Consider the following 26,353-nt stretch of genomic DNA (forward strand, 5'->3'; position numbering starts at 1 on the left):
CTCGTAGCCTACAGTGTACTGACGTTTCTTCCTATGCATTGTGGGTATGTTCGTTTCGTTTTAGATATTTTATATGCTTCCGCTTTTTATGTAAACCCGTTCTTGTCACCACAAACGAATCACCGTTTGTAAGCGTCATCCGTAGCACTTCCGTACCGTTTGCGTAACACTTCCGTACCGTTTGCGTAGCACTTGCGTACCATTTCCGTACCGTTTACGTAGCACTTGCCTACCATTTCCGTACCATTTGCGTAGCATTTCCGTATCGTTTGCGTAGCACTTCCGTACCGTTTGCGTCCAAGGTGGAACAGCGAACGTGTACGCGTCTGTATCAAGGTCACCTAAGAAAATACTTCGAAGATCAAACATAGAACAAGCACAGGTGATATACAGGTAGCACTCATCATTAATGAGTGTGTCCCAATTGAGATAGAGTATTCCCACCAATAGATGACCATCAGCATATAAGCCAAACAAAACTTGTTATCAGCTTCTTCACAACTATAAATAACTTGATACAGGATAACTTGTCAGTGGGATACTAAATACCATCTTACTCACAGAAGATTTCCTGTTGTTATTTTCATGAATAAATAACATATACATCATAATGTTTCGTCCATTAAGCCCAGTAAAGCACATGGGGTCACATCTGTGGATAGCATGGACAGAAAATCTGAACTTCAGCCAAAGTATATGAACAGCAAGAAGCTTGGAAACATATCAGGGGCAGATAACTGTTGTAAATTACTTATTCCGCAGCCTTGTCCCGAAAAGGGAACCTTTATTAGAACTGTTATGATTTCAGTTACAATATATCTCATATATGAAAGATAACAGGCTGAATCCACAAACAACTTTCAGTTTATATTGAAATATTTCAATCACTTAACTATAGCAAATCAGATCAGCTAGTATTCCTATTGATAAACAGACTTCCTTATAGTTAAGGCCAAAACACCAACCTTTGAAGCACATTTAATAATAATTAGAGGTTCTTATATACCCTTTTACCTAGATCGTAGGTCGTCTCAAAGCGGTTCAAAAACTATTATCCATGGTTATGGGGCCTTTGCAACCAGCCAATATCTTTCTCGACTTCCTGGGGAGCATACAGCCAGAGCTGCCATTTTGGCGCTCACAGCTAGCATTCAACAATTCCACCACTGCCCAACCACATACTCATTTACAGCTGAGTAGACTGGAACAAACGGAGTAAAGTATCTTATTCAAGGATACAACACCGTGCCATGACGTGACTTGAACCCGCAACCATTCAGTCGTGAGCCCGGCGTCCTACCACTAGACTACTGTGCCTCCTCACTTCATAAATCCACATGAGATACATAATGTTCTCAATTTGGTCAATTTCTATTTCAAGTACCTTTACCACCTCGATAGAATCAGAGTAATTTATTGGGGGATTCTCAGTATTATCAAAACCCATGTTTCAGTTGGAATGAATGTACTGAATGCTCCTTTCAATAACACCTTTATGTAAATGCAAATGAGGTCTACCCCACAATGTGACAGTCTTGCATGCTAGTATATATAGAAATAGATTCAAAACATTAGGTATATTCATTTACGGTAAATATCAAAAAAGATAGATATATACACTTAAGCAAATATCCTCAAGTTTTTAATGAACATTTAAAAAAAACTAGAAGTGATATCTGAATAATAATAAATAATATAGAAACATTGACTACTTACAGAAATACAGAAGACCTCTTGGCCTGAAGAGATATACAGGGACTACCTGTTTACTGAATGCTAAGACACAGGAACACAACCTCAATGGGAAATAATTAAAATTTGACCTCTGTTACACAGCAAAATCTCTAATGGACCAGAGTGACAGGAACCAGTCTCTACTGGACCTGTGTGACAGGAGACAAACTCTACTGGACCTGTGTGACAGGAAACAAACTCTACTGGACCTTTGTGACAGGAGACAATCTCTAATGGACCTGTGTGACAGGAGACAATACCTACTGGACCTGTGTGACAGGGGACAAACTCTACTGGACCTGTGTGACAGGAAACAAACTCTACTGGACCTTTGTGACAGGAGACAATCTCTATTGGACCTGTGTGACAGGAGACAATACCTACTGGACCTGTGTGACAGGGGACAAACTCTACTGGACCTGTGTGACAGGAGACAATCTCTAATGGGCCTGTGTGACAGGAGACAAACTCTACTGGACCTGTGTGACAGGATACAATCTCTACTGGACCTGTGTGACAGGAAACAAGCTCTACTGGACCTTTGTGACAGGAGACAATCTCTATTGGACCTGTGTGACAGGAGACAATACCTACTGGACCTGTGTGACAGGGGACAATATCTAATGGACCTGTGTGACAGGGGACAATCTCTAATGGACCTGTGTGACAGGGGACAATCTCTACTGGACCTGTGTGATAGGGGACAATATCTACTGGACCTGTGTGAGAGGGGACAATATCTACTGGACCTGTGTGATAGGGGATAATATCTACTGGACCTGTGTGACAGGAGACAATCTCTAATGGACCTGTGTGACAGGAGACAATATCTACTGGACCTGTGTGAGAGGGGACAATATCTACTGGACCTGTGTGACAGGGGACAATCTCTAATGGACCTGTGTGACAGGGGACAATCTCTGCTGGACCTGTGTGACAGGGGACAATATCTACTGGACCTGTGTGTTAGGGGACAATATCTACTGGACCTGTGTGATAGGGGACAATATCTACTGGACCTGTGTGACAGGAGACCATATCTACTGGACCTGTGTGATAGGGGACAATATCTCCTGGACCTGTGTGATAGGGGACAATATCTACTGGACCTGTGTGATAGGGGACAATATCTACTGGACCTGTGTGACAGGAGACAATATCTACTGGACCTGTGTGATAGGGGACAATCTCTAATGGACCTGTGTGACAGGGGACAATATCTACTGGACCTGTGTGACAGGAGACAATATCTACTGGACCTGTGTGACAGGAGACAATCTCTACTGGACCTGTGTGACAGGGGACAATCTCTACTGGACCTGTGTGACAGGAGACAATCTCTACTGGACCTGTGTGACAGGAGACAATCTCTACTGGACCTGTGTGACAGGGGACAATCTCTACTGGATCTGTGTGACAGGAGATAACCTATACTGGACCTGTGTGACAGGGTACAATCTCTACTGGACCTGTGTGACAGGAGATAACCTATACTGGACCTGTGTGACAGGAGACAAACTCTACTGGACCTGTGTGACAGGGGACAATCTATACTGGACCCGTGTGACAGGAGACAAACTCTACAGGACCTGTGTGACAGGAGGCAATTTTCACTGTACTTTGAAAATGCAATATCTATTTGATAAATGTTTGTATACAACAGATCTAGATCTATTGATAACCATAAAACAGCAGAAATAAGTCAACTGAATTTTAAGAACATTTACTTCGTAACTTTACAGGTAAGACTGCAGGTAAGTAAAGACCGAGTATTATTTACCGGTATTGACTTTCAATAAAGGTCCTTGGAATAAAAGATCACCAATGAATGTGTACCTTGTGCATGTATATGTATATAAACATTTTTACATAAAAGACATGGAAAAGATATAACTAAAGTAAGGTGGTCACGTAAACTTAATTTGGACATTACAACATGACTTGAATATTCAAGTCTGTCTACCCAGAGAAATGACACTCTTAATACAAACACAATGGCTCAATGTTCAATAGTGGAGCCAGAGACTGTGAGATCAATCTGGGAGTGTTACAAATTGCCTGTGTGTATAGGTGGTTGGGGTGGTGTCAAAATTTTAAGAAAAAAGAAACCTTGAGGAAAAAAAATTCTGAAATTCCTGGAGGAGGATGGGGTGGATGGTGGAAGGAGTTCAGGTCAAATATATATGGTTGCTGAAGAAATCCCTCTCAGTCTGGTGTGTGTTTGTAGGCGGGAGGGGATGAGGGAGTTGTTCCTAAAACCCAGAAAAAATTCTCCAGATCTGCTACTACTCCGTACAGGTAAATTTGAAATATAAATCAGTTCAAATATTAACATTACACATCTTTTCCTATGAGCAAATACATATTATGGAAATCTAAAGAAAATATTTGTCTTCAACAGTTTGTTTTTGATCAATCTACAGCGACTAGACAGCCTGATATCTGATGTTATAATGGATGTTAGCTACATCACACTAGGACAGTGTGTGTATAACCCTACTGCCACCCCCAACACACACAGGCTGATCAAATCAAGCTATAGCTACTACATGTGTCTGAATTAGGGGGACATGGTAGATAATTCAACACATAATCTGTATAATCCCTGTGATGTAGCGCAGACAGATCATGGCCTGATCTCGCCAGAGAGAATGAAAGATTATGTCATTACACTAAACATGTACCGCATATTTTAGTCATTTTTTCCGCAATATTGCAATAGTGTAAGTTCTCACACAAGTTCTGTAAAATACCTTTAACACTTGAACATCTAATAATGATTTTCGTCAGTAATGTTTTTCGTTCTGGATACAAACCTGTCAGCCTAGTAATTTATTAGAATAGATCCTGTCTGACACATTCATAACAGTGGTGAAGTTAAATTTTCTCTATTTACTCATGCATGACACACAAAACAGCCATATATACTAATCATGATGATGTATCAATATACTGTTTACCTGACATAGTGGTCGTGTATGATCAATCTCTATCACACTCTATTCCAGTGATATTCCGTAACGATCCAGCGATTCTCACGATAATTCCCACAATATAATGTTTACTCCGTATAACTCCTCGATTTGATTTTGTATCGGACACAGACTTTGTAAATAGGTTTCCAGAGGACACAGACTGGGGTAGGCAGGTATCTGGTAATATAGACTTCCTAGCAGATACACATAATGGTCTGTATAGTCAATGAATGGTGCTGTGATGTCCTATACACTGAGCACACACACCATTACACACTTGCTTTCTCACAGTTTACATATGAGAATCTTGAGCAGGGATGGCCAGTTGAGTTTGTGAAATGGCTAACTTTGCAGTACAGGTATTAATAAGACTATACCCTACCAGACGAACTAACACACACCAGTTCTGATCAGACCTCAATCATCTGCTACTAGTATAGTGAACGTTGAACTTTGACCTTCTTGGAGGCCCCTTAGGTTGTACATAATTAATTTTCCGTTTTCAATAACAGCAGGTTTGAGAGTCCCGTCAGTGCTGTTATCATATAAAGTAATGGTGCACAAAAACCCTTTAGGCTTGTTTTTCCTTTCAGGGGGGAAAACAATTGAACTTGTACAATATCTTCTCCAGACTTTTCTTAGAACTGGGATGTCTGCATGCAACCTATATTAAAATATCCAAATGTGCACACACATCTCCTGGCTCTCTATACGTTCTGTAAGTCTGAACAGTCACAGCATAGTGTATGATTTGAAAGTGTCGTCTGCTAGTTCTCAGAATTTATATATATCCACCCCTCCACTGAAATTTGTTCCACTGATATTGCTACCTGTGAAAATACATCCAGGTCTCAACACGTTCACAGGTGTAATAGTATCTGCCAAAAATTATGTCGATTCTCTAAAGGAGAAATAGCAGCATAATGTGTTACAGTGATCAGACAGATGGCACTTTCATCAATAAGGAATGTATCTTGTCATAGCTCAACTGTCTGTGGCGGCTTGAACAATATCACAAGTTACAGTGTAATGGAAATCCACAGATGCACAGCATAAATACCAAAGTAATATAATCTGTCCCTTTACGGAATCCTCAATATACGTTATCCATCCTCGCGAAAACTCACATGTATTTTCCAGTCTTTAGAGAGTTGTATTGGTTGTTATTGATTTCTCCACATCAGTACACATTCACATTTCCATGCCACTGTTGGGTCAGGATTGGAAAACAAGTTAGCCAGAATAGCCGAGCTCTTAATAATCCAAAACCGTACATGTAGAATGATCATATCCTGTGAATTACGGCTGATAAATCATACCTTCATATTTAACCTTGATGCTTTATCGGCTTTAAAATCTGAGAATATGATAGCGTATCTGATACAGGGCCTGCCACCGTTTAGTATCTTTGTTCACGAAAGATCTGGCCAGTATCAAAAAACCTTCAAAAGGCTCACGCCATAATAGGCTTACCAGACACCAGTAAAGGAATGCATCCATACTTACATCCCATAATAATCACCCGTTTACTCCTCAAAGCTACCTCCCTAACAGTAACAGAAAACAGCTTTTATTAAGAAAACAACAGCAGCATAACAATAAGAATGCATGTGTACTGCATCAATAAATCCACTGTGCATACAACACGGTGTTTATCCTTGTTACCTCGTTTGATGGTGGTGTATTTCCTGTTCATAATAAATTGGTCATAGATCCAGAACTTTTGAGGCAAACAAACCTTGTTCTGCCATCAGGACTCCCGACTGAAACCAGACCCCCTGGTTATGATAAAGTAAACTTACTAATTAGACCTAGACATTAATTACCTTCACCTGTAGGTGTGTGTTTACATGGACCTGTGGGGGGATGAGTCAATTATTATGTAAATATGAAGAGATTTCAAAATTCAGAATTGTAGAATTTCCCATTAAACCTATACATGACAGACTTTAATGGTGCTTAACTAGTCTTTTATCAGTAGTACCATGTATATATCACATTATGATCACTGTATAGGTGGTTTCCAGAGTCAACCAAATTTCACAAATGAGTCTCCATGACAACATCCATTTTGCAATGACATTATAAGACGGTTCAGCAACAGATAACAGCAGTAAACGATCCCTATAAGAACACAATAAACAAGCTTTTAAGATTTCCCCCAGGATTCCTGAAATGTCCCCCATCATTGATTGTTTCGTCTTAATAAAAGAGATCTGACTCTCAGTGAAAAACTGAATCTGAGAATTACTGGCGCCATTAAGGAAAGTAGGTCGATTGTGTGAAGAGATGCTGGGTAACAAATCTATCAAGGGGAAGTAACCCATGGGAATATGCACTTCTCCCTGGTCCTGTTCCCCTTAACATTTATCAGGCACTATGTGTAACCTTCTAACCAGAGATAACCCAGTCTAGGTATACCACTACTGTAAGTATATATATTCTCAGTGCTTTCTGTTGTGTGAAAACTGATTAAAGTTGGAGGAGAAAGGATGTTTGGCATGCAGTGAATATCCAATCTACCTCCCAATCTATGTCAGAGAATGATAGATCAGCACCTCAGGGTCCAGTGTGTACTCACCAAGGTACTGCAAGCTGTTTACTTGCCAATGTACTGTTAAGCATATACCGTAATTATCCTGAAGAGCAATACCAAGCTAAATACTGTTAATGAATTTAAACCCAGTTTATACATCTACAACCAAAAGGGCCTTGATAGAAAGGGCACAATTGATCAAAGTTGACTTGAAAACCGCAAATATAAACAGAAAGAGAAAACAATAGACTTGATTATCATCAAGATAAACTTGAAAACAGTAGACTTTATTATCATCAAGGTAAACTTAGAAAGCAAAGATTCCTAAACATTTTGATACTGAATTGTCATGCTCAATCATGAGTTAAGTCATATTTTAGTTGTTTTTCATAAACTTTGTGAAAAGAAATATGTCTTTTAAACTGTAATTTTTTTTTAATTCCATTTGTATATTAGCATTTCAATTCCCAAGATAGGCTATCATATACTAAGATAAATCTAATAATTACAGTTTTTTGTGTACAGACACAAACTCAACAGACCTACATTTATTACACCTGTATGAATGTCCAAGGTTAACAAATTTCTACCTGTGACTGTATATATACCCGGAGGTAAGAGATAGCTGTTACAGGTAACAGATGGTTATACCTTACAGGCTGACCAGGTGTATTGCTTTGGTATGAAATATAGATGGCATTAGTAACACCGTGTATGGTGCGGCAGCGCAATGTCAGCATCACCGAGGGCAATACTGTAAAGCTTGTCAGCATCACCGAGGGCAATACTGTAAAGCTCATCAGCATCACCGTGGGCAATAATGTAAAGCTCGTCAGCATCACAGAGGGCAATACTGTAAAGCTCGTCAGCATCACCGAGGGCAACACTGTAAAGCTCGTCAGCATCACCGTGGGCAATACTGTAAAGCTCGTCAGCATCACCGAGGGCAATACTGTAAAGCTCGTCAGCATCACCGAGGGCAATACTGTAAAGCTCGTCAGCATCACCGAGGGCAATACTGTAAAGCTCGTCAGCATCACCGAGGGCAATACTGTAAAGCTCGTCAGCATCACCGAGGGCAATACTGTAAAGCTCGTCAGCATCACCGAGGGCAATACTGTAAAGCTCGTCAGCATCACCGAGGGCAATACTGTAAAGCTCGTCAGCATCACCGAGGGCAATACTGTAAAGCTCGTCAGCATCACCGAGGGCAATACTGTAAAGCTCGTCAGCATCACCGAGGGCAATACTGTAAAGCTCGTCAGCATCACCGAGGGCAATACTGTAAAGCTCGTCAGCATCACCGAGGGCAATACTGTAAAGCTCGTCAGCATCACCGAGGGCAATACTATAAAGCTCTTCAACTTCTTGGGTCTACAATGCTTGTTGGTTTAACTAAACAAGGCAAATGCAGGATCCTTTTTTACCAGATTTCCATAACGTAACCTTTAGATTTTTTTATATGCAATCTGTCCTTGTTACTGTTCCATGACTTAAATGAAACAGACTATAACTGATGCATGATGTAGATCAAAGAGGAACAGTTTTTGGTGTGTCGTAATGATTTGTGGTCAATAATCGTTATGTACTTTTGATATCTCTTTTTGTAATTGTTTGGTGCACTCAGTTGTAATGTATTTCTGTTACTTTTCATAGTTTTCCTTTTTTTCGCTGAAAATCTGTTACCATGACTATCAATGATTTTAAGATCCAGATGAATATAAGGCCCTTTACAGTCTGTCAGGATAACAAGGCAATCAGTTGATTTATACAGCAATAAATAGCCAAAAGGATTCTTTTTTTTCTTTTCCTGCCCTTGTGTACCTAATTTATAAAGAATAACAAAAAGAATAACTTAGAATCAAAATTCAATTCTCAAAGGAATTTGAGTTTTTCTGTTGACGTCTCCTAATGGTGTCGCTAGTTTGACTTATCGTGGAGTGAAAACCAATGCCGATACTTATCACTCATTTAAAATTGAGCTTTGATGGACAGACCCCAATGTACATGTTGCTGGGGCCAGAACAAGACTTCCTGCGGTTTCTGTGTAGGGGGGACGATGGTGCTGTCATAACTGTGACTGTGTTGCTGCTATAATATCACTGAGGAGATGGTGATCTGAGATTCCTGCAACATACCACCCCCATGAATGTCATCTGCCATTACACGTCGCCCCCCACCGGGGAAATGGCATACCTATACCCCTGTACACATCACAACCTGTGCACGCTTGTTCCCCAACAAGCCAAGAAATTTGCTAAATATCTGTGCCAGGTTTGGATGACCAATTTCACAAAAAAATTGAAGAAACTGAGAAATTGGAATGTACAAGATAAATTTTAACTCTTACATACATTCAATTCTTTAAAAAGATACAATATTCATATGATCGTTCCATACCAAGGACAGATTCAAAATACCAACATACTAATGAAACTTTTGATTTTCAATGGCTCCAAAAGTCCAGATCAAGATATTTTTCTGAACATTTTGGCTGCTTTAAAGATTAATTTCAAGTAAAAAACCTGAAACCTCAATTCTTCAAAAATGTTGACAATAAACGAATCTAGAAAGGTTTGTAACCTTTCAATGGTTAAAGGTGAACAAAAATTCCACACTTGAGTGTCACTGAAATTACAAAACGTTACCGCCCTAGCTCCACCCTAACTCCACTATACATCTAGAGCATTACAAAACGTTTCCGCCCTAACTCACTATACATCAATAGCTACCATGTCTGCAGTGACGGGGAGAAGATAAGTGGATTCAGCAAGCTATATATCCTTCATAAAAAGAACATGAAAGTTCTGTCAAGTTCATTTTATCAGTAAAACTGATACAAACCTTATACCTCCAATATCCACTAATTCAAACATAATACTATCCATTGATATGCACGTTCCCTGATTAATTCCATACATATTGCCTTAAAACGATCTGCCTTTGTTTCATGAACAGCCTTTGTAATAAAAGCAAATTGACGATAATTTGCCAGAGGTATGTCATAAAAATTCCTCTACCTGCAAACAAGCTTGCTTCAACACTCTGCACATTTAATACGCAACATCCTTCAGCAGCTTCGCAGTTTGCAATCCAGACACTTAATAGTTCCATTTTCCTTTGAATCAGACATAATTTGGCTTTGTATCACCATTGGTTGATAATTTGAATAAAATAGTTGGTTTAGACTTACCGTTTTTGGTCGTGGTCGTTTCCTGTGTCTTGGTCTTCACAGTCTTGTTGTCCTTTTGTTCCGTCACTACCTCCTGTTTGAATTTAGAAGAAACTGATAATTTACTAACAGGTTTTAAACCAGCACGAAAAGACATTTTGGCACAGACAAATGATAAATCACAATTCTCACACTGTGAAACCTTGGAAAGTTCCTGCACAATATTACACTTCACGTGGAGTTATCCAGGTTCTGTAGAACACTATTTATTGTCTTAATCCTTTTTTGTAGTATTTGGAAATATTTCACAAGTTTAAACACAAACTTTATCCGCTTTCTAACAAATTTATCCAAGGTATGATGATCCTTGCTCAATTCAAGGAGTTAGCAGACGACACATAGAACATGGAATTCTGGGAGTTCTACAGCCACCATCGAAAAACCAGGAAACCAAGTGGAGGAAACAACAGGAAAAAAGTTAACTGGTATGGCACACGAAAAGAGTAGTATTCTAATTCCTAGCTGTGATGAGTTGCTACCTACACAAACATTGGGGAGGGCTCATTTGGGGTAGAGCCAGGGACAGCTAACAACCTGGTATGTCAATAGTATAGCAAGTAGTCTAGGTAGGCCAGGGAGAGCCAACAGTAGGCTATATCAGCGATACCATATACACTGTGGTCACAATGATTTGATTAACGAAGAATTGTTCCCTACTTTATCTTTCATTTACCGACTAATCACAGGTGGGTTTTGCTAAATATTTAATTTACTGCTTTTGGACTTCTGTTTTCCCTATAGACTTGGAAAGGCATCCATAATTAGTGATGTACTAGAGAGATACAAAAAGTACTTATTTGTGTATATTTTTGTCTGATTCAAAGGAAAATATTTGAAGAAATTGTTTTCTCAATAATTCTGACAAAGATCTCCCTTTTGGAACCTCAATTTGAAGCCCACAACAACCTAACCAATCAGACTATGCATTGGGTTACTAAGGTGAGTACCTCTCTACATCAAGGAGCCAAAACCTGCCTCTGTATCAATCTAAGGGGAAACACAGGTAGTGACAGTGCACGTGTGCCTCAACACAAACCCTCTATCATCTGAGAACCTGTTCGTTAGTATCCCCTCCTTATAATACTGGAGATACCAGTGCCCACTATACACGTTTTAACTACCGGTAATGATGATGGTAATAAGAATTCTAGATACTCTGTTTTTAATAATTAAGAAGTCAATAGAACCAAGCAGTGAAATCTTATATTCATCAAACACCTTTATAGCCAAATCTTTTCTGGTTTAAATTTTCAAAATACCAAACAAATGTAGCTTTCGTGTACTATACAAGTCTCCCTCCTGGTTTATATAACATCAAGTTCCTTTATCTAGATAACGATAAGGTTTGGCCATAGAGCCTAACCTGTATCTTACAGGCTAGATCTAATAGATTCACCCCCTGGATAATGATCTGTATAAAACTCTTCAATGATGAAAGGATAACAGATATATCCAGATCAGTTACATAGATTCCCAATTTATTGCTCTGTAACGTTTTAGCAGCAGGTATCTATATAAGCCCTTTTATGTCGAGGAAATTTCTATCAAGACAGTTTTTTTGGTTCTGGCTGTACGATTATCAAGTAATAACATTTCTCAGTGTACTGCCAGAATTGCTGTATTATAAAGGAGACGGATCTGATTCAATTAGAACCAGATCTATAAATAGAACACTGCATAACTGTTAACAGTGTACATCTGTGTTGAATGGTAAATTATACAATGACATGAAATTGACATATAGTCGTGGAATTTAAATTGCTAATAACGATAAAGTGTCTGTGATGTTGTCTATAACACTTTCAGATTTGACTCAAGTTTTATCCATATTTAGGCTGATGGTAATTTGAAACCACCATCAAATTGTCTCCCCTTAACACCTACACTTTGGCCTGCTATGGTTGTCTACCCTTTTATTTGCTTACTAGATCGCTTTATGATGAACATTAATCTGTTTTGTTATACAACATGTTTGTGTATTTTGTATGACTTCTTCAATAGTTAAATTTCATCATTAATTGCCAAGATGATTTATCCAAATATTTTTTTTAGGTGTGGCGAATGAACTCTGCCAAAACCCTGTTGGCCTCCCCAAGTTTGACATCCTCCCTGTACTTGTGTATGTAGCCTGTCAGACTAACAGCATGACTCCAGACAATGGTAGGTAGAGGTTCAGTACTAGGAGTACCTAAAGTACTCGGTACTTGTAGCGACCGACATTTACAGACTAACTTCCTTCCCCTTCGTGTTTGAGCAACAACAGCAGCCAGCAGGTTTGTTTCTATGTACATGTACTTAATGTTGTAATCTAAATGTAGATCTATACATATGTAGCTAAGAATTTCCAGTTGTGAATTCGTTCTGTTGTTTGTTTATAATAGCTATTCATGTGTATCTTGTTATTAAGAATACTGCCCATTCTTTACATACATGGATTTATATCCATTGTCTGAAGATTAGTTTTCTTTTCCTTGATACTTCATTAGAAAATGTTTTTTTACAGCAGTTTTCTGCAGAACTTTTAACTTTAAATTGTTGTCAAATTAACATATATTTTTTTATTTTAGAAATGACCAGAAATTGTACTTTTTAGTCTAAAATAATTCAATCTAATGCCAACTAATGAAACAATCACTCTACTGCTGAATTAACAGAATTGTTACTAAACTTATATTGGTGTTTGACTGTTTATCATTTTAAAGCAAAGACATCTGTTACATCTATCTGACAGATTTAAACTGAGGTATAGCAGTTAATAGGTTCTATTCTATATGGCGTGTTAGTAGGACTCCCGACCAATTAGCAATGTGATGATAATGATATAAATTGAGCTTATAAAACTTTGTTGAATACAACAAATAAAATTAATTAACTTTCAAATATTAGAACTTAGATAATATTTGTCGCAATTAATGGTGTTTATTTTCTGTGTACCGGTATTTCAATTTGTAAATTGAATTATTTTGCCTCCAGTCCATAAAACACTGCAGTGATCACTGTCTTCTTCCTAACTGTAGGTAATTATTGAAGTAGTGAGTATACTGCAGGAAACTGAAGTTTTACAAAATTATTTGTGTAAAATAATGTGCAGAAATTTTCAAAGGTACAAACTCTCTGAAACAATTAAGCAAAAGAAACAAAGCTCAAATGTATTCATGTGTATGTATCATAAGTAACACTGTCATGTGTATGTATCATAATTAACACTGGCATGTGTTTGTATCATAAGTAACACTGGCATGTGTTTGTATCATAAGTAACACTGTCATGTGTATGTATCATAAGTAATACTGTCATGTGTATGTATCATAAGTAACACTGTCAAGTGTTTGTATCATAAGTAACACTGGCATGTGTTTGTATCATAAGTAACACTGGCATGTGTTTGTATCATAAGTAACACTGTCATGTGTATGTATCATAATTAACACTGGCATGTGTTTGTATCATAAGTAACACTGTCATGTGTATGTATCATAAGTAACGCTGTCATGCGTATGTATCATAAGTAACACTGTCATGTGTATGTATCATAATTAACACTGGCATGTGTTTGTATCATAAGTAACACTGGCATGTGTTTGTATCATAAGTAACACTGTCATGTGTATGTATCATAAGTAATACTGTCATGTGTATGTATCATAAGTAACACTGTCGTGGGTATGTATCATAAGTAACACTGTCGTGTGTATGTATCATAAGAAACACTGCCATGTGTATGTATCATAAGTAACACTGTCGTGCGTATGTATCATAAGTAACACTGCCATGTGTATGTATCATAAGTAACATTGTCGTGTGTATGTATCATAAGTAACACTGCCATGTGTATGTATCATAAGTAACACTGTCGTGTATATGTATCATAAGTAACACTGTCATGTGTATGTAACATACGTAACACTGTCATGTGTATGTATCATAAGTAACGCTGTCATGTGTATGTATCATAAGTAACACTGCCATGTGTATGTATCATAAGTAACACTGTCATGTGTTTGTATCATAAGTAACACTGGCATGTGTTTGTATCATAAGTAACACTGTCATGTGTATGTATCATAAGTAACGCTGTCATGCGTATGTATCATAAGTAACACTGTCGTGTGTATGTATCATAAGTAACACTGTCGTGTGGATGTATCATAAGTAACACTGTCATGTGTATGTATCATAAGTAATACTGTCATGTGTATGTATCATAAGTAACACTGTCGTGTGGATGTATCATAAGTAACACTGTCATGTGTATGTAACATACGTAACACTGTCATGTGTATGTATCATAAGTAACACTGTCATGTGTATGTATCATAAGTAACACTGTCTCGGCAGCTCAGATCACAGGTTGTTTTGGATAACTACAGAAATAATTGATCATTTCTATATATGTACAGACTAACATTATTTTGTTTATATCTAAACATGGCAGTAGAATTCTATAGAAAAATACACAGAAAAGTAAGCGACTTTTTCAAATGTTGTTTTCATGTGATAAGAATAGAAATATCAAATATCCTATCACCAATTTCAGAGATGGACAAAGTGAGGTAAAAATCACCAAAACAGACAAATTTTTCAAAAGTAATAAAAATGGCATCACCTGAGTTACCTAATTTAGAGAGTAGACTACTGACACTCACCTTCCATTTAGAAAATCTTTAAAAAAAATAAGTTCTAACAATCACTTAGGAAATACCTATCTCAAATGGTTGTGTTAATTATATATATGTGGGCTTAAAATATGATGCTGGAAAAAATGAGAATATTATATTATCAACTTCTATAATAACAATACAACAACTGTAAACAATTTTACAAGTACAATGTATATATAAAATTTCAAAAATGCATTAAAAGAAGAAAACACATAAACTAAAAAATAACAAAACTTGACAAAATTTTCATTAGTAGAAAAACAATGCAAACAGAGAGCATGGCAGAGTAATCTCCCTTGAGTTGTGGCGGTTGTGGTGTTACTGTGTCTTTGAAAAACTGTATGCAATGGAAATCAAATAAAACAAATATGAAGTTCAATATGCGTTGAAGATATTTCCACAAACTGCAAATAAAAAATGAGATACTCATTCTTGTATTTGTTTGATGAATAAGAAAACTTTGAACCGAGGACCAAGTTATCTCTTGTAGCTTTGTGATCAAAGATCACAGAATCATCCTGGAACAGGAGGGTAAAAGATATCTATAATTAAAATGGTCATCCATACAAACAATTTTTCAAGGCACATAACACAGGATATGTAAAACTAAAAAACAAACAATGCAATACAAATAAACAACCAAACCAAGACACATAACAAGTGACAAAAACAATGTCAACCCATGTATAACCATGCACCATATTACTAGCATTTATTTTTATATTATTATACAGCATATGCAGAAAATATACAATATTAAGTTATGCATTATTATATAATGAGATATAGTATAGATATGGATATGAAGTATAACATGAATTATATTGATATAGTGTACATGGAATGACACATTAACATAATAACTATAAAATACCACTAGTTGTAACTATCAAATACCACTGGTTGTAACTATCAAATACCACTAGTTGTAACTATCAAATACCACTAGTTGTAAATATAAAATACCACTGGTTGATAACTATCAAATACAATTGGTTGATAACTATCAAATACAATTGGTTATACATTTTATCTAAATGGATCTGGAGATGTGGATATCTTATTCAAGAACAGTTATATTGTGAATTGAAAACAGTGATGTTGACTGTAACAGGGTCATGCAGTTAAAGGGAGGTAACTCTTTGGTTTCTTTTATCATTTTATGAGATCACAGAAACTAGCAAAGACAGTTTAAGGTTAAGTAAAACCTGTGTACTTTTACTATCTGGGAGCTGTTATCAGCCTAGGAACGACCGTGGCCTGAACGTTTCAGTGATAAATGGAGATAATGCTTAAATCTTATTTCAAGGTGTTTTTTATGTTCGACTTCCTTTTCAAATCTTTATCTATTGTTGATCAAAAAAAATCCATAAAAAAATATCAGCTCACAAAAGGAAAAGCAATATGATTAATTCTAATTTTGTTTCTTTAGCTAATATTTAGTTATTATGTTAGGTTATTACCCAATTTTTTTCTGCAATGACAAAGCAGCAAAATTATCAACATTTTAAGCTTTGAATTTTACAGCCTTTCCCAGACAGCTTTTATTAGCGAAAATTTCCTGAATACAAAAAATACGTTACACGTAATAAACACAGAAGAGGAAATTATTTACATATAAAAACAATACACCATTGTGAGTACAAAACAGATGGAGTACAGTGAGTATGTGTTATACACATTTTATTTTTATACATAGAGTCCACATCTTTTTAACTCGTACTTACATCAGAATAATTACTCTGGCAATCATCGTTGTCTTCCTCGTAGGAGAAGACAGACATGGGCGGAGATTGCGGTGAAGTTGGAGAGAGACAGATAAAAGATGTGGACTTATATGTTACCTGTGTGGCCATTGGATCAGTTGAATACGAAGACGAAGACAATGAACAGGTAAAAAATAAACAAATCAATCAATAGGTATATATGCCACTTTGTAGAAATAATCTAAAAAAGATATTTTACTGTATAAAAACAATGGAGGTTTTATTCACGAAATATAAAGTTGATGGATTGGATATAATTCTGTTTTTCAGAGTCAAGCTACAAATCTGTAAGAACATTCATAGCATGGTAAGGTTTATGACATTCTGCTGTCAGATAGGTAATGATTAAAATATACATCCTGTTCTTGTTATTTCAATCTTAAATCCTGTATTTTATTTTGTATATATGATACACTTATAGAGTCGCGGAGTACACTTTCAAATCTCACTTCTATTGTACAATGGTATCATGTATAATATGAAGGCATTTTATAAAGACGCAAATCAAAAAATTGTTTATAGAGTTAATCTGATACATGCAGGCATTGAAAAATACTACAAGTTACATACATTAGAATCAGCAAAAATAATGCATATAAATAACATTTCAGCATAACCCAGATCACGTGTCACAGGCTTCTGTTTCAATCTAGAAGATTTGTATTACAGCAGTTCCCACAATGTCCCCAGATTATATCTGTATTCACCCTTTTTTTACAATAAACAATAGTTTTATGATTTAACAATGTGGCATTCAAAACTTAAGGGGTCTCCATAGCATGTCTGGTGATTTAAATGTACTGTCAGTGACAGGAACATCTCCCGTCCCGTCCCGTTCCGTCCCCCCCCNCCCCCCGCCCCCTCTTTCCTCCCCTCACCCAGCCTCCCATTCATATCACTCCTCAATTTATTTTACTATTCCAAACTATTTACATATCAGAAGGAGATAAGTACAAGTTGTATATATTGCCCTGAACAGGTCAGCAGAATCAGTTCTGTTGTCACAGACACAGATACTTACCATTGATACAGGACTATCAACATCCTCTGTTGTATCATTACCCTTGTCATTCTCTTCATCCTCCATGTTTTGAGTCATGTGATCATATTTATCACTTCCCTCCATGTTTTGAGTCATGTGATCATTATTATCAGCATCTTCCATGTTTTCAGTCATGTGATCATATTTATCACTTCCCTCCATGTTTTCAGTCATGTGACTATAATAATCCTCCATATATTTTGAGTTTTGATCCTGCGCTGTGTCATCATTTGAGTCAGTTGTATCTATGAGATTTGATTGAGTATTGAAATCTAAGCTGCCATTATCTATGCAGTCACCTGCCTGTTTTGCACCATCCACTTCCCCTTCTGATTCCTCATAAGGTGACAAGCTCTCAGTAACTTGGACACACTTGAGATCCTCGGAGAATGAACTTTCTAACCGAGCCAATTTCAACAGACAATATATTTTTTTCTAAATCTGAATCAAGTTCTTCCTCGATGACACCTATATTGTGGTGTCCATTTGTTGTCATTTTGCTACAAATGTCTGACATATATTGACAAGTGTACTGTTTGGTTGACACTTCAGCATAACATAATTCCAACCATGTCAGGACTCAGGTCGTAATCCTTACAATAATCGTACCCGTCTAACAGACCTGACTTGGCTTAACGTCCTTGTGCTATGTCAGCCAGGGATTTAAGGCAGTGTTTATGTTTATGTTTTTCACTCTATAAAGTACTGTGTATTGTGGTAGAGGTAGGCAAGACGGCCCTTTAATGCTTCACAATGTTTGATCAATGAACTGTACACGATCTGTCTCCCTGCCGATTTTATCCTCCTTTGTTCTAAATACACAAAACAGTATGAAGTTATGTTAATATCAAATAACCTTTGTAAGGTTTACATCACACTAAAGTTTAATTATTTATGACACAGAAATTCATTTTTCATATAAATCATGTTAGGGATTTTTCCCTTCAGTATCTCAATATTTTTTCATAATTTTTTCATTTTTCAACCCCAACAACCTGAACAAGGAACAGTTTGACTTTTGACCTTATGCTGACCTTGAGGACCAGTTACTCATAGACACAACAATGGCTGTACTCTATCAGACCAGGAACTTCAAACACTAGGACAGCAACTATTAAGTCTTGTTAGCTAGTTAGTTTTCTCAATCTGACAAATCTCATGACACAAGTTAAGTCTGCCACTAAAAAGTCTGATTAGCTTCCAAAAGCTGACTAATCTCACAAAAACTGGGATGTCAGCTACCAACAAGCAGTAGCAGTACAAAGTCTGGTTAGCTTTCTCAAGCTGACTTATCTCATAAAAGCAATATATGTCTATATACTTGGCCCTAGGGAGTAGCAATATAACCTATACCTATACTTAGCCCTAGGGAGATGGTACAAAACAAATTGAGTGATTATGAACAGGTGTGATAGAAGTATTACAGGTGAACATCCATCACAGCCTTTCAGTTATAGACCCATACACATGTATGTACACTACACATACCAGTAGTCTGTTAATGGGTAGAGTCTACCCATTCAAGATATATGGTTTTATCTGACATGTTTAAGATTGACTTTTTTTCAACCCTTTAATAGAAAATTGGTGGGGAAAAAACTTCAACTGCCTCAGATAAATCTGACCGCTGTATCTTTTTTACAAACTTCTTGACATTTTGTTAGACTTAACAAAATCCTACATTCTTATATAATTTTCCAACTGACACTTTCTAAAAGTAGCTATCTCCCCATGATCAAGTCTTCAAAATTAATTTATTGCCTCCCTTGTTAAATTATCATCCTAACCTAACAAAAGGGTAACTAAAAACCTTTACAAATGCACGAGAAACTGTAAAATATACTTAAAAACTTTTCATAAAGATTACAATTTCAAAGAAAAGGAAATGATCTAGTTCAGGATAGGAAATTTGATGACATTAATGATTTCATAGGGAAAAATAGGAAAGATGCTTTTACTTTATATAGTTTTAAGTTCTTTTTGTCTGAGCAATTTCATACTTCAGTCCATGCAGAAACCTATAAAAACCAGTATACAACTATATGTCTGTTCCGTCCTAGTAAGACTGTGTTGTGTTATATAGTTCAGATTATGGCTCTAAATATTTGAAGGGAAAAATCACCAGACACACCACTTAGCAATACTTCAAACTTCAGTGGTGTATGGATTATTCCCTGAAGAAACATCCTCCTTTCACAAATACTTGGGATTAACAAATGGCAGAAGTAAGCAAGAACATTCCTGAAATTCCTTACAGAAACAGAGCTCACATTCAAATCTGAAAACAATTACCTTGTTATCCAACTTTGATACAGTTCCATGTAACTTAGCTGTTAGATCAAACACAGACAGCAAAGTTAACTGCTGACCTTTAACAGTGAAATCACCATAAAAACACATGTAGATCACAGTGAGCAGCATACGATGACATATATAGATATCTTCAAATTCTGCCTGAAAAGTTCCTCAATATCTGCATCCATATATCTATAGTGTCAATAGCTCCAAAGTCTATCTTTCGAAAATGTTTCCTGAATCAATACTAACAATAATAAAGTCCACAACCAATTCTATAAATGTATCTAATGCATATCTAACCAAACACTAACACTTCAAGGTAATTCCTGGTAGAGTATTCTCCCCTGGTTTTTTATACCCCTACACCAGTCCATCAGAGAGGAAAAAGTTCATATATGCTGCTGACAATTCAAGTAGCTGTTCTAGATGGATTGATATGTAGTTAGTGTAACACTAGGGTGTACATCAGTCATCACTGACAAGTCTGCTGAATTGGAGGAGGCATCACATCAATTACCAGGTATTTCACACTACAAATGTGAATAAATATTGTAGAATACATGTAAACCCAATATGTCATGCCTCAACTTTTAGCTAAACTTCATCAACCCAATAAGGCTTCATCAACCCAATAAGGCTGGATATGATACAAGAGGCCCAATGGGCCTGCATCGCTCACCTGGTATTAATCTCACACTTATAATCTTAAAAGTGGACTAAAATACAGCTACAGGCAGAATATCAGTGTGACCTTGAATGACAATCAATGACATTAGGTTGAAAGTGGGTCAAGGTCATTCATTTGAACAAATTTGGTAGCCCTGATTGCTACAGGCCAAATATCAGTAGCCTGGGCCTTTTGGTTATTGAGAAGAAGTTGTTTGAAGATTTTAAGACATTTGACGCCTGTGATCTTGATAGTGGGTCAAGTTGATTCATTTGATTCATTTGAACAAACTTGGTAGACCTTCATCCCAGCATGCTTCTGGCGAAATATCATCACCCTGGGCATTTTGGTTATTCAAAAGAAATTGTTTAAAGGTTTTAAACATATTTGACCCCTATGACCTTGAAAATGGATGAAGGTCATTTATTTGAACAACTTGGTAGCTCTTCATCCAGCATGCTACTGGCCAAATATCATCACCTTAGGCCTCTTGGTTATTCAGAAGAAGTTGTTTAAATAATTTTAAACATATTTGACCCCTGTGACCTTGAATATAAGTCAAGGTCATTTATTTGAACAAACTTGGTAGCCCTTTATCCCAGCATGTTACTGGCCAAATTTAGGCACCCTAGGCCTCTTGGTTATTCAGAAGAAGTCGTTTAAAGGTTTTAAACATATTTGACCCCTGTGACCTTGAATATAAATCAAGGTCATTTATTTAAACAAACTTGGTAGACCTTCATCCCAGCATGTTACTGACCAAATTTAAGCACCCTAGGCCAATTGGTTATTCAGAAGAAGTTGTTTAAATGTTTTAAACATATTTGACCCCTGCGACCTAGAATATATGGATGAAGGTCATTTATTTGAACAAACTTGGTAGCCCTTTATCCCAGCATGTTACAGGCCAAATATCATCACCCTAGGCCTCTTGGTCATTCAGAAGAAGTTGTTTAAAGAATTCAACATATTTGATCCCTGTGACCTTGAAAATGGATGAAGTTCATTTATTTGAACAAACTTGGTAGCCCTTCATCCCAGCATGCTTCTGGCCAAATATCATCACCCTAGGCCTTTTGGTTACTGAGAAGAAGTTAAGTTGTTTAAAGTAAAATGTCGACGACGGACGGATGCCGGACGCACGACGCCGGACGCACGACGCACGACGGACGCCACACCATGCCATAAGCTCACTTGGCCCTTCGGGCCAGGTGAGCTAAAAACGCATATATAGCTTTGATCAACACAACATTCCAGCTTACAAAAATCATTGACAACACACGCAGACCTGACAGACCATATACGTCATTCTGAAAACACTCATTTCACATCCTTATTGCACACCATACATGTCATTTGAGCAAAGACATGTTTGATGTCACTACCACAATAATAGAAATGCCTCACCTTCATATGGAAATCAATATTAAAGCTTTGTTTAAAATCCATTAGTTATCGGCCGTTGACAAACCTCCACTGACCGATATCTATATAGGCCTGTCCTCATACAGAAATGTTTGAAACCGACGCCTCCACTAAGTGCTGATAATATCAGCGTTATTCGTAAACTTGCTAGATACNCACTTCACTGTAACAGCCCTCCATGCTTGTTACTGCATTGAATCAGGTTTAACAGGCCAATTAAGCTGAACATATTGTCATTGACAGATTGCATATGTAGTCAGGCAGACATACCTGGGCATGTCATGTCTACTTGTAACTCTCAGCTGTATGTAGAGCGTGTCAGCCCAGCAATACAAAGTGTATCATTCAAGATGGGTTTGGATTTAAAAACTTTCATCGCATCAAGATGAAAAAATATTTCATCAAAAACATGAGGTAAAGATAGATTTTATTTCTAATTTGTGCACTAGTGTGTAAACCTAACAAATAAGTGCATACCTCGACCCTCTGGCATCTCGGCCAACAACACTGGCTACAGGAGGACGTGCAGGTTTGTAAGGCTAACACATGCAGACACTAAAGTTGACTGTCAACACCAGGGTTTTCCCCCTCTCCGATCATTAACACCTGTCATTATTGTCCTATAGAAATTACAATGACATGCACCAGACATACAACTATTACCTGTATATGTATTTTCATACACCCAACTTTTACACGTAAAAGATCAGAAAAACAACTGTCCACTGTAAATACGCTGTCATACACCAGACATACAACTATTACCTGTGATTATGTTGTCACACCCCAGACATCCAACTATTATTTGTGATTATGTTGTCATACACCGGACATACAACTATTACCTGTATATGTATTTTCATACACCCAACTTTTACACGTAAAAGATCAGAAAAACAACTGTCCACTGTAAATACGCTGTCTTCCACCAGACATACAACTATTACCTGTGATTATGTCATCATACACCATACATACAATTATTACCTGTGATTATGTCACATACACCAGACATACAACTATTACGTGTGATTATGTTGTCATACACCAGACATACAACTATTAACTGTGATTGTATCGTCATACACCAGACATACAACTATTACCTGTGATTATGTCATCATACACCAGACATAAAACTATTACCTGTGATTGTATCGTCATACACCAGACATACAACTATTAACTGTGATTATGTTGTCATACACTAGACATACAACTATTAACTGTGATTATGTCATCATACACCAGACATACAACTATTAACTGTGATTATGTCATCATACACCATACATACAATTATTACCTGTGATAATGTTGTCATACACCAGACATACAATTATTACCTGTGATTATGTCACATACACCAGACATACAACTATTACCTGTGATTATGTCATCATACACCGGACATACAACTATTACCTGTGATTATGTCATCATACACCAGACATACAACTATTACCTGTGATAATGTTGTCATACACAAGACATATACAACTATTAACTGTGATTATGTTGTCCTACACTGGACATACAACTATTAACTGTGATTATGTTGTCATACACCAGACATACAACTGTTACCTGTGATTATGTTGTCATACACCAGACATACAACTGTTACCTGTGATTATGTTGTCATACACCAGACATACAACTATTACCTGTGATTATGTCATCATACACCAGACATACAACTATTACCTGTGATTATGTCATTATAAACCAGACATACAACTATTACCTGTGATAATGTCATCATACACCAGACATAAAACTATTACCTGTGATTGTATCGTCATACACCAGACATACAACTATTAACTGTGATTATGTTGTCATACACTAGACATACAACTATTAACTGTGATAATGTTGTCATACACCAGACATACAACTATTACCTGTGATTATGTCATCACACACCAGACATACAACTATTAACTGTGATTATGTTGTCATACACCAGACATACAACTATTACCTGTGATTATGTCATTATACACAAGACATACAACTATTACCTGTGATTATGCTGTCATACACCATACATACAACTATTACCTGTGATTATGTCGTCATACACCAGACATACAACTATTACCTGTGATTATGTCATTATACACAAGACATACAACTATTACCTGTGATTATGCTGTCATACACCAGACATACAACTATTACCTGTGATTATGCTGTCATACACCAGCCATACAACTATTACCTGTGATTATGCTGTCTTACACCAGACATACAACTAGTCATACACCAGACATACAATTATTACCTGGGATTAAGTCATCATACACCAGACATACAACTATTACCTGTGATTATGTTGTCATACACAAGACATACAACTATTAACTGTGATTATGTTGTCATACACAAGACATACAACTATTAACTGATTATATCATCATACACCAGACATACAACTATTAACTGATTATGTTGTCATACACAAGACATACAACTATTAACTGATTATGTTGTCATACACCAGACATACAACTATTACCTGTGATTATATCATCATACACCAGACATACAACTATTTCACAACTTTCCTGACCAAGTTACCTTGCCCTCCACACTAGACATTACCATTAGAACTTTCTATCACATGACTTTTGATTTGTAATGTTGTCTGAAATATTCACTCCACCATTTACAAACAAAACTGTCTAGCCTCCATTAGGCCTCCTTTTCACCAAACAAAAAATGCAGGTTTTTAATCATTTCAATTCTTCTGTTACTACAATGCTATTGTCAACCAGCAAGTTGCTTGCCTGATACAAAGTCATTTCCCTCTTCCTCCTCCTATTGCCCTTCCATGTCCTTTGTCAGGTTAAGGCAGTGTGTCTCAACAACATCTGTCTTCAAGACAGCTGACATGGAAATTGACAATATGCAAACACACCTCAGCATAACCTGGAATAGGCCATCATCAAGTCTAGTGACTTCCAGGTCCGCAATACACGGTACAGCAATAGACAGAACACAGGTACTATATATACTACAATAGATTACAACCAGGTCCTCAATACCAGGTACAGCAATAGACAGAACACAGGTACTATATATACTACAATAGATTACAACCAGGTCCTCAATACCAGGTACAGCAATAGACAGAACACAGGTACTATATATACTACAATAGATTACAACCAGGTCCTCAATACCAGGTACAGCAATAGACAGAACACAGGTACTATATATACTACAATAGATTACAACCAGGTCCTCAATACCAGGTACAGCAATAGACAGAACACAGGTACTATATATACTACAATAGATTACAACCAGGTCCTCAATACCAGGTACAGCAATAGACAGAACACAGGTACTATATATACTACAATAGATTACAACCAGGTCCTCAATACCAGGTACAGCAATAGACAGAACACAGGTACTATATATACTACAATAGATTACAACCAGGTCCTCAATACCAGGTACAGCAATAGACAGAACACAGGTACTATATATACTACAATAGATTACAACCAGGTCCTCAATACCAGGTACAGCAATAGACAGAACACAGGTACTATATATACTACAATAGATTACAACCAGGTCCTCAATACCAGGTACAGCAATAGACAGAACACAGGTACTATATATACTACAATAGATTACAACCAGGTCCTCAATACCAGGTACAGCAATAGACAGAACACAGGTACTATATATACTACAATAGATTACAACCAGGTCCTCAATACCAGGTACAGCAATAGACAGAACACAGGTACTATATATACTACAATAGATTACAACCAGGTCCTCAATACCAGGTACAGCAATAGACAGAACACAGGTACTATATATACTACAATAGATTACAACCAGGTCCTCAATACCAGGTACAGCAATAGACAGAACACAGGTACTATATATACTACAATAGATTACAACCAGGTCCTCAATACCAGGTACAGCAATAGACAGAACACAGGTACTATATATACTACAATAGATTACAACCAGGTCCTCAAT

At 36.9% G+C, this 26,353-nt stretch overlaps 1 protein-coding gene and 1 long non-coding RNA gene across 10 annotated transcripts in view; one reads left to right on the forward strand and one right to left on the reverse strand.

Annotated features, from left to right (window-relative positions):
* The window catches only part of LOC110465946 (titin-like), a 181,897-nt gene that overhangs the window by 82,557 nt on the left and 72,987 nt on the right, over positions 1-26,353 (reverse strand). For 8 of the 9 annotated variants that reach the window (XM_021522217.1, XM_021522209.1, XM_021522193.1 and 5 more), the window contains 2 exons: positions 16,866-16,982; positions 10,439-10,511 (listed from right to left, as the gene is read on the reverse strand). In XM_021522217.1, the coding sequence (XP_021377892.1) occupies positions 10,439-10,511; positions 16,866-16,982 (190 nt within the window). The remainder of the gene's footprint in view (positions 1-10,438; positions 10,512-16,865; positions 16,983-26,353) is intronic. The other variant, XM_021522186.1, reaches the window with a different exon arrangement.
* The window catches only part of LOC110465995, a 77,973-nt gene continuing 63,077 nt past the window's right edge, over positions 11,458-26,353 (forward strand). Inside the window, exons 1-2 of the long non-coding RNA XR_002464684.1 lie at positions 11,458-12,750; positions 16,909-17,031. This is a non-coding gene — a long non-coding RNA (uncharacterized LOC110465995). The remainder of the gene's footprint in view (positions 12,751-16,908; positions 17,032-26,353) is intronic.

The sequence above is a fragment of the Mizuhopecten yessoensis genome, unplaced genomic scaffold, assembly GCF_002113885.1.
Source record: "Mizuhopecten yessoensis strain PY_sf001 unplaced genomic scaffold, ASM211388v2 scaffold1595, whole genome shotgun sequence".
NCBI lineage: Eukaryota > Metazoa > Mollusca > Bivalvia > Pectinida > Pectinidae > Mizuhopecten > Mizuhopecten yessoensis.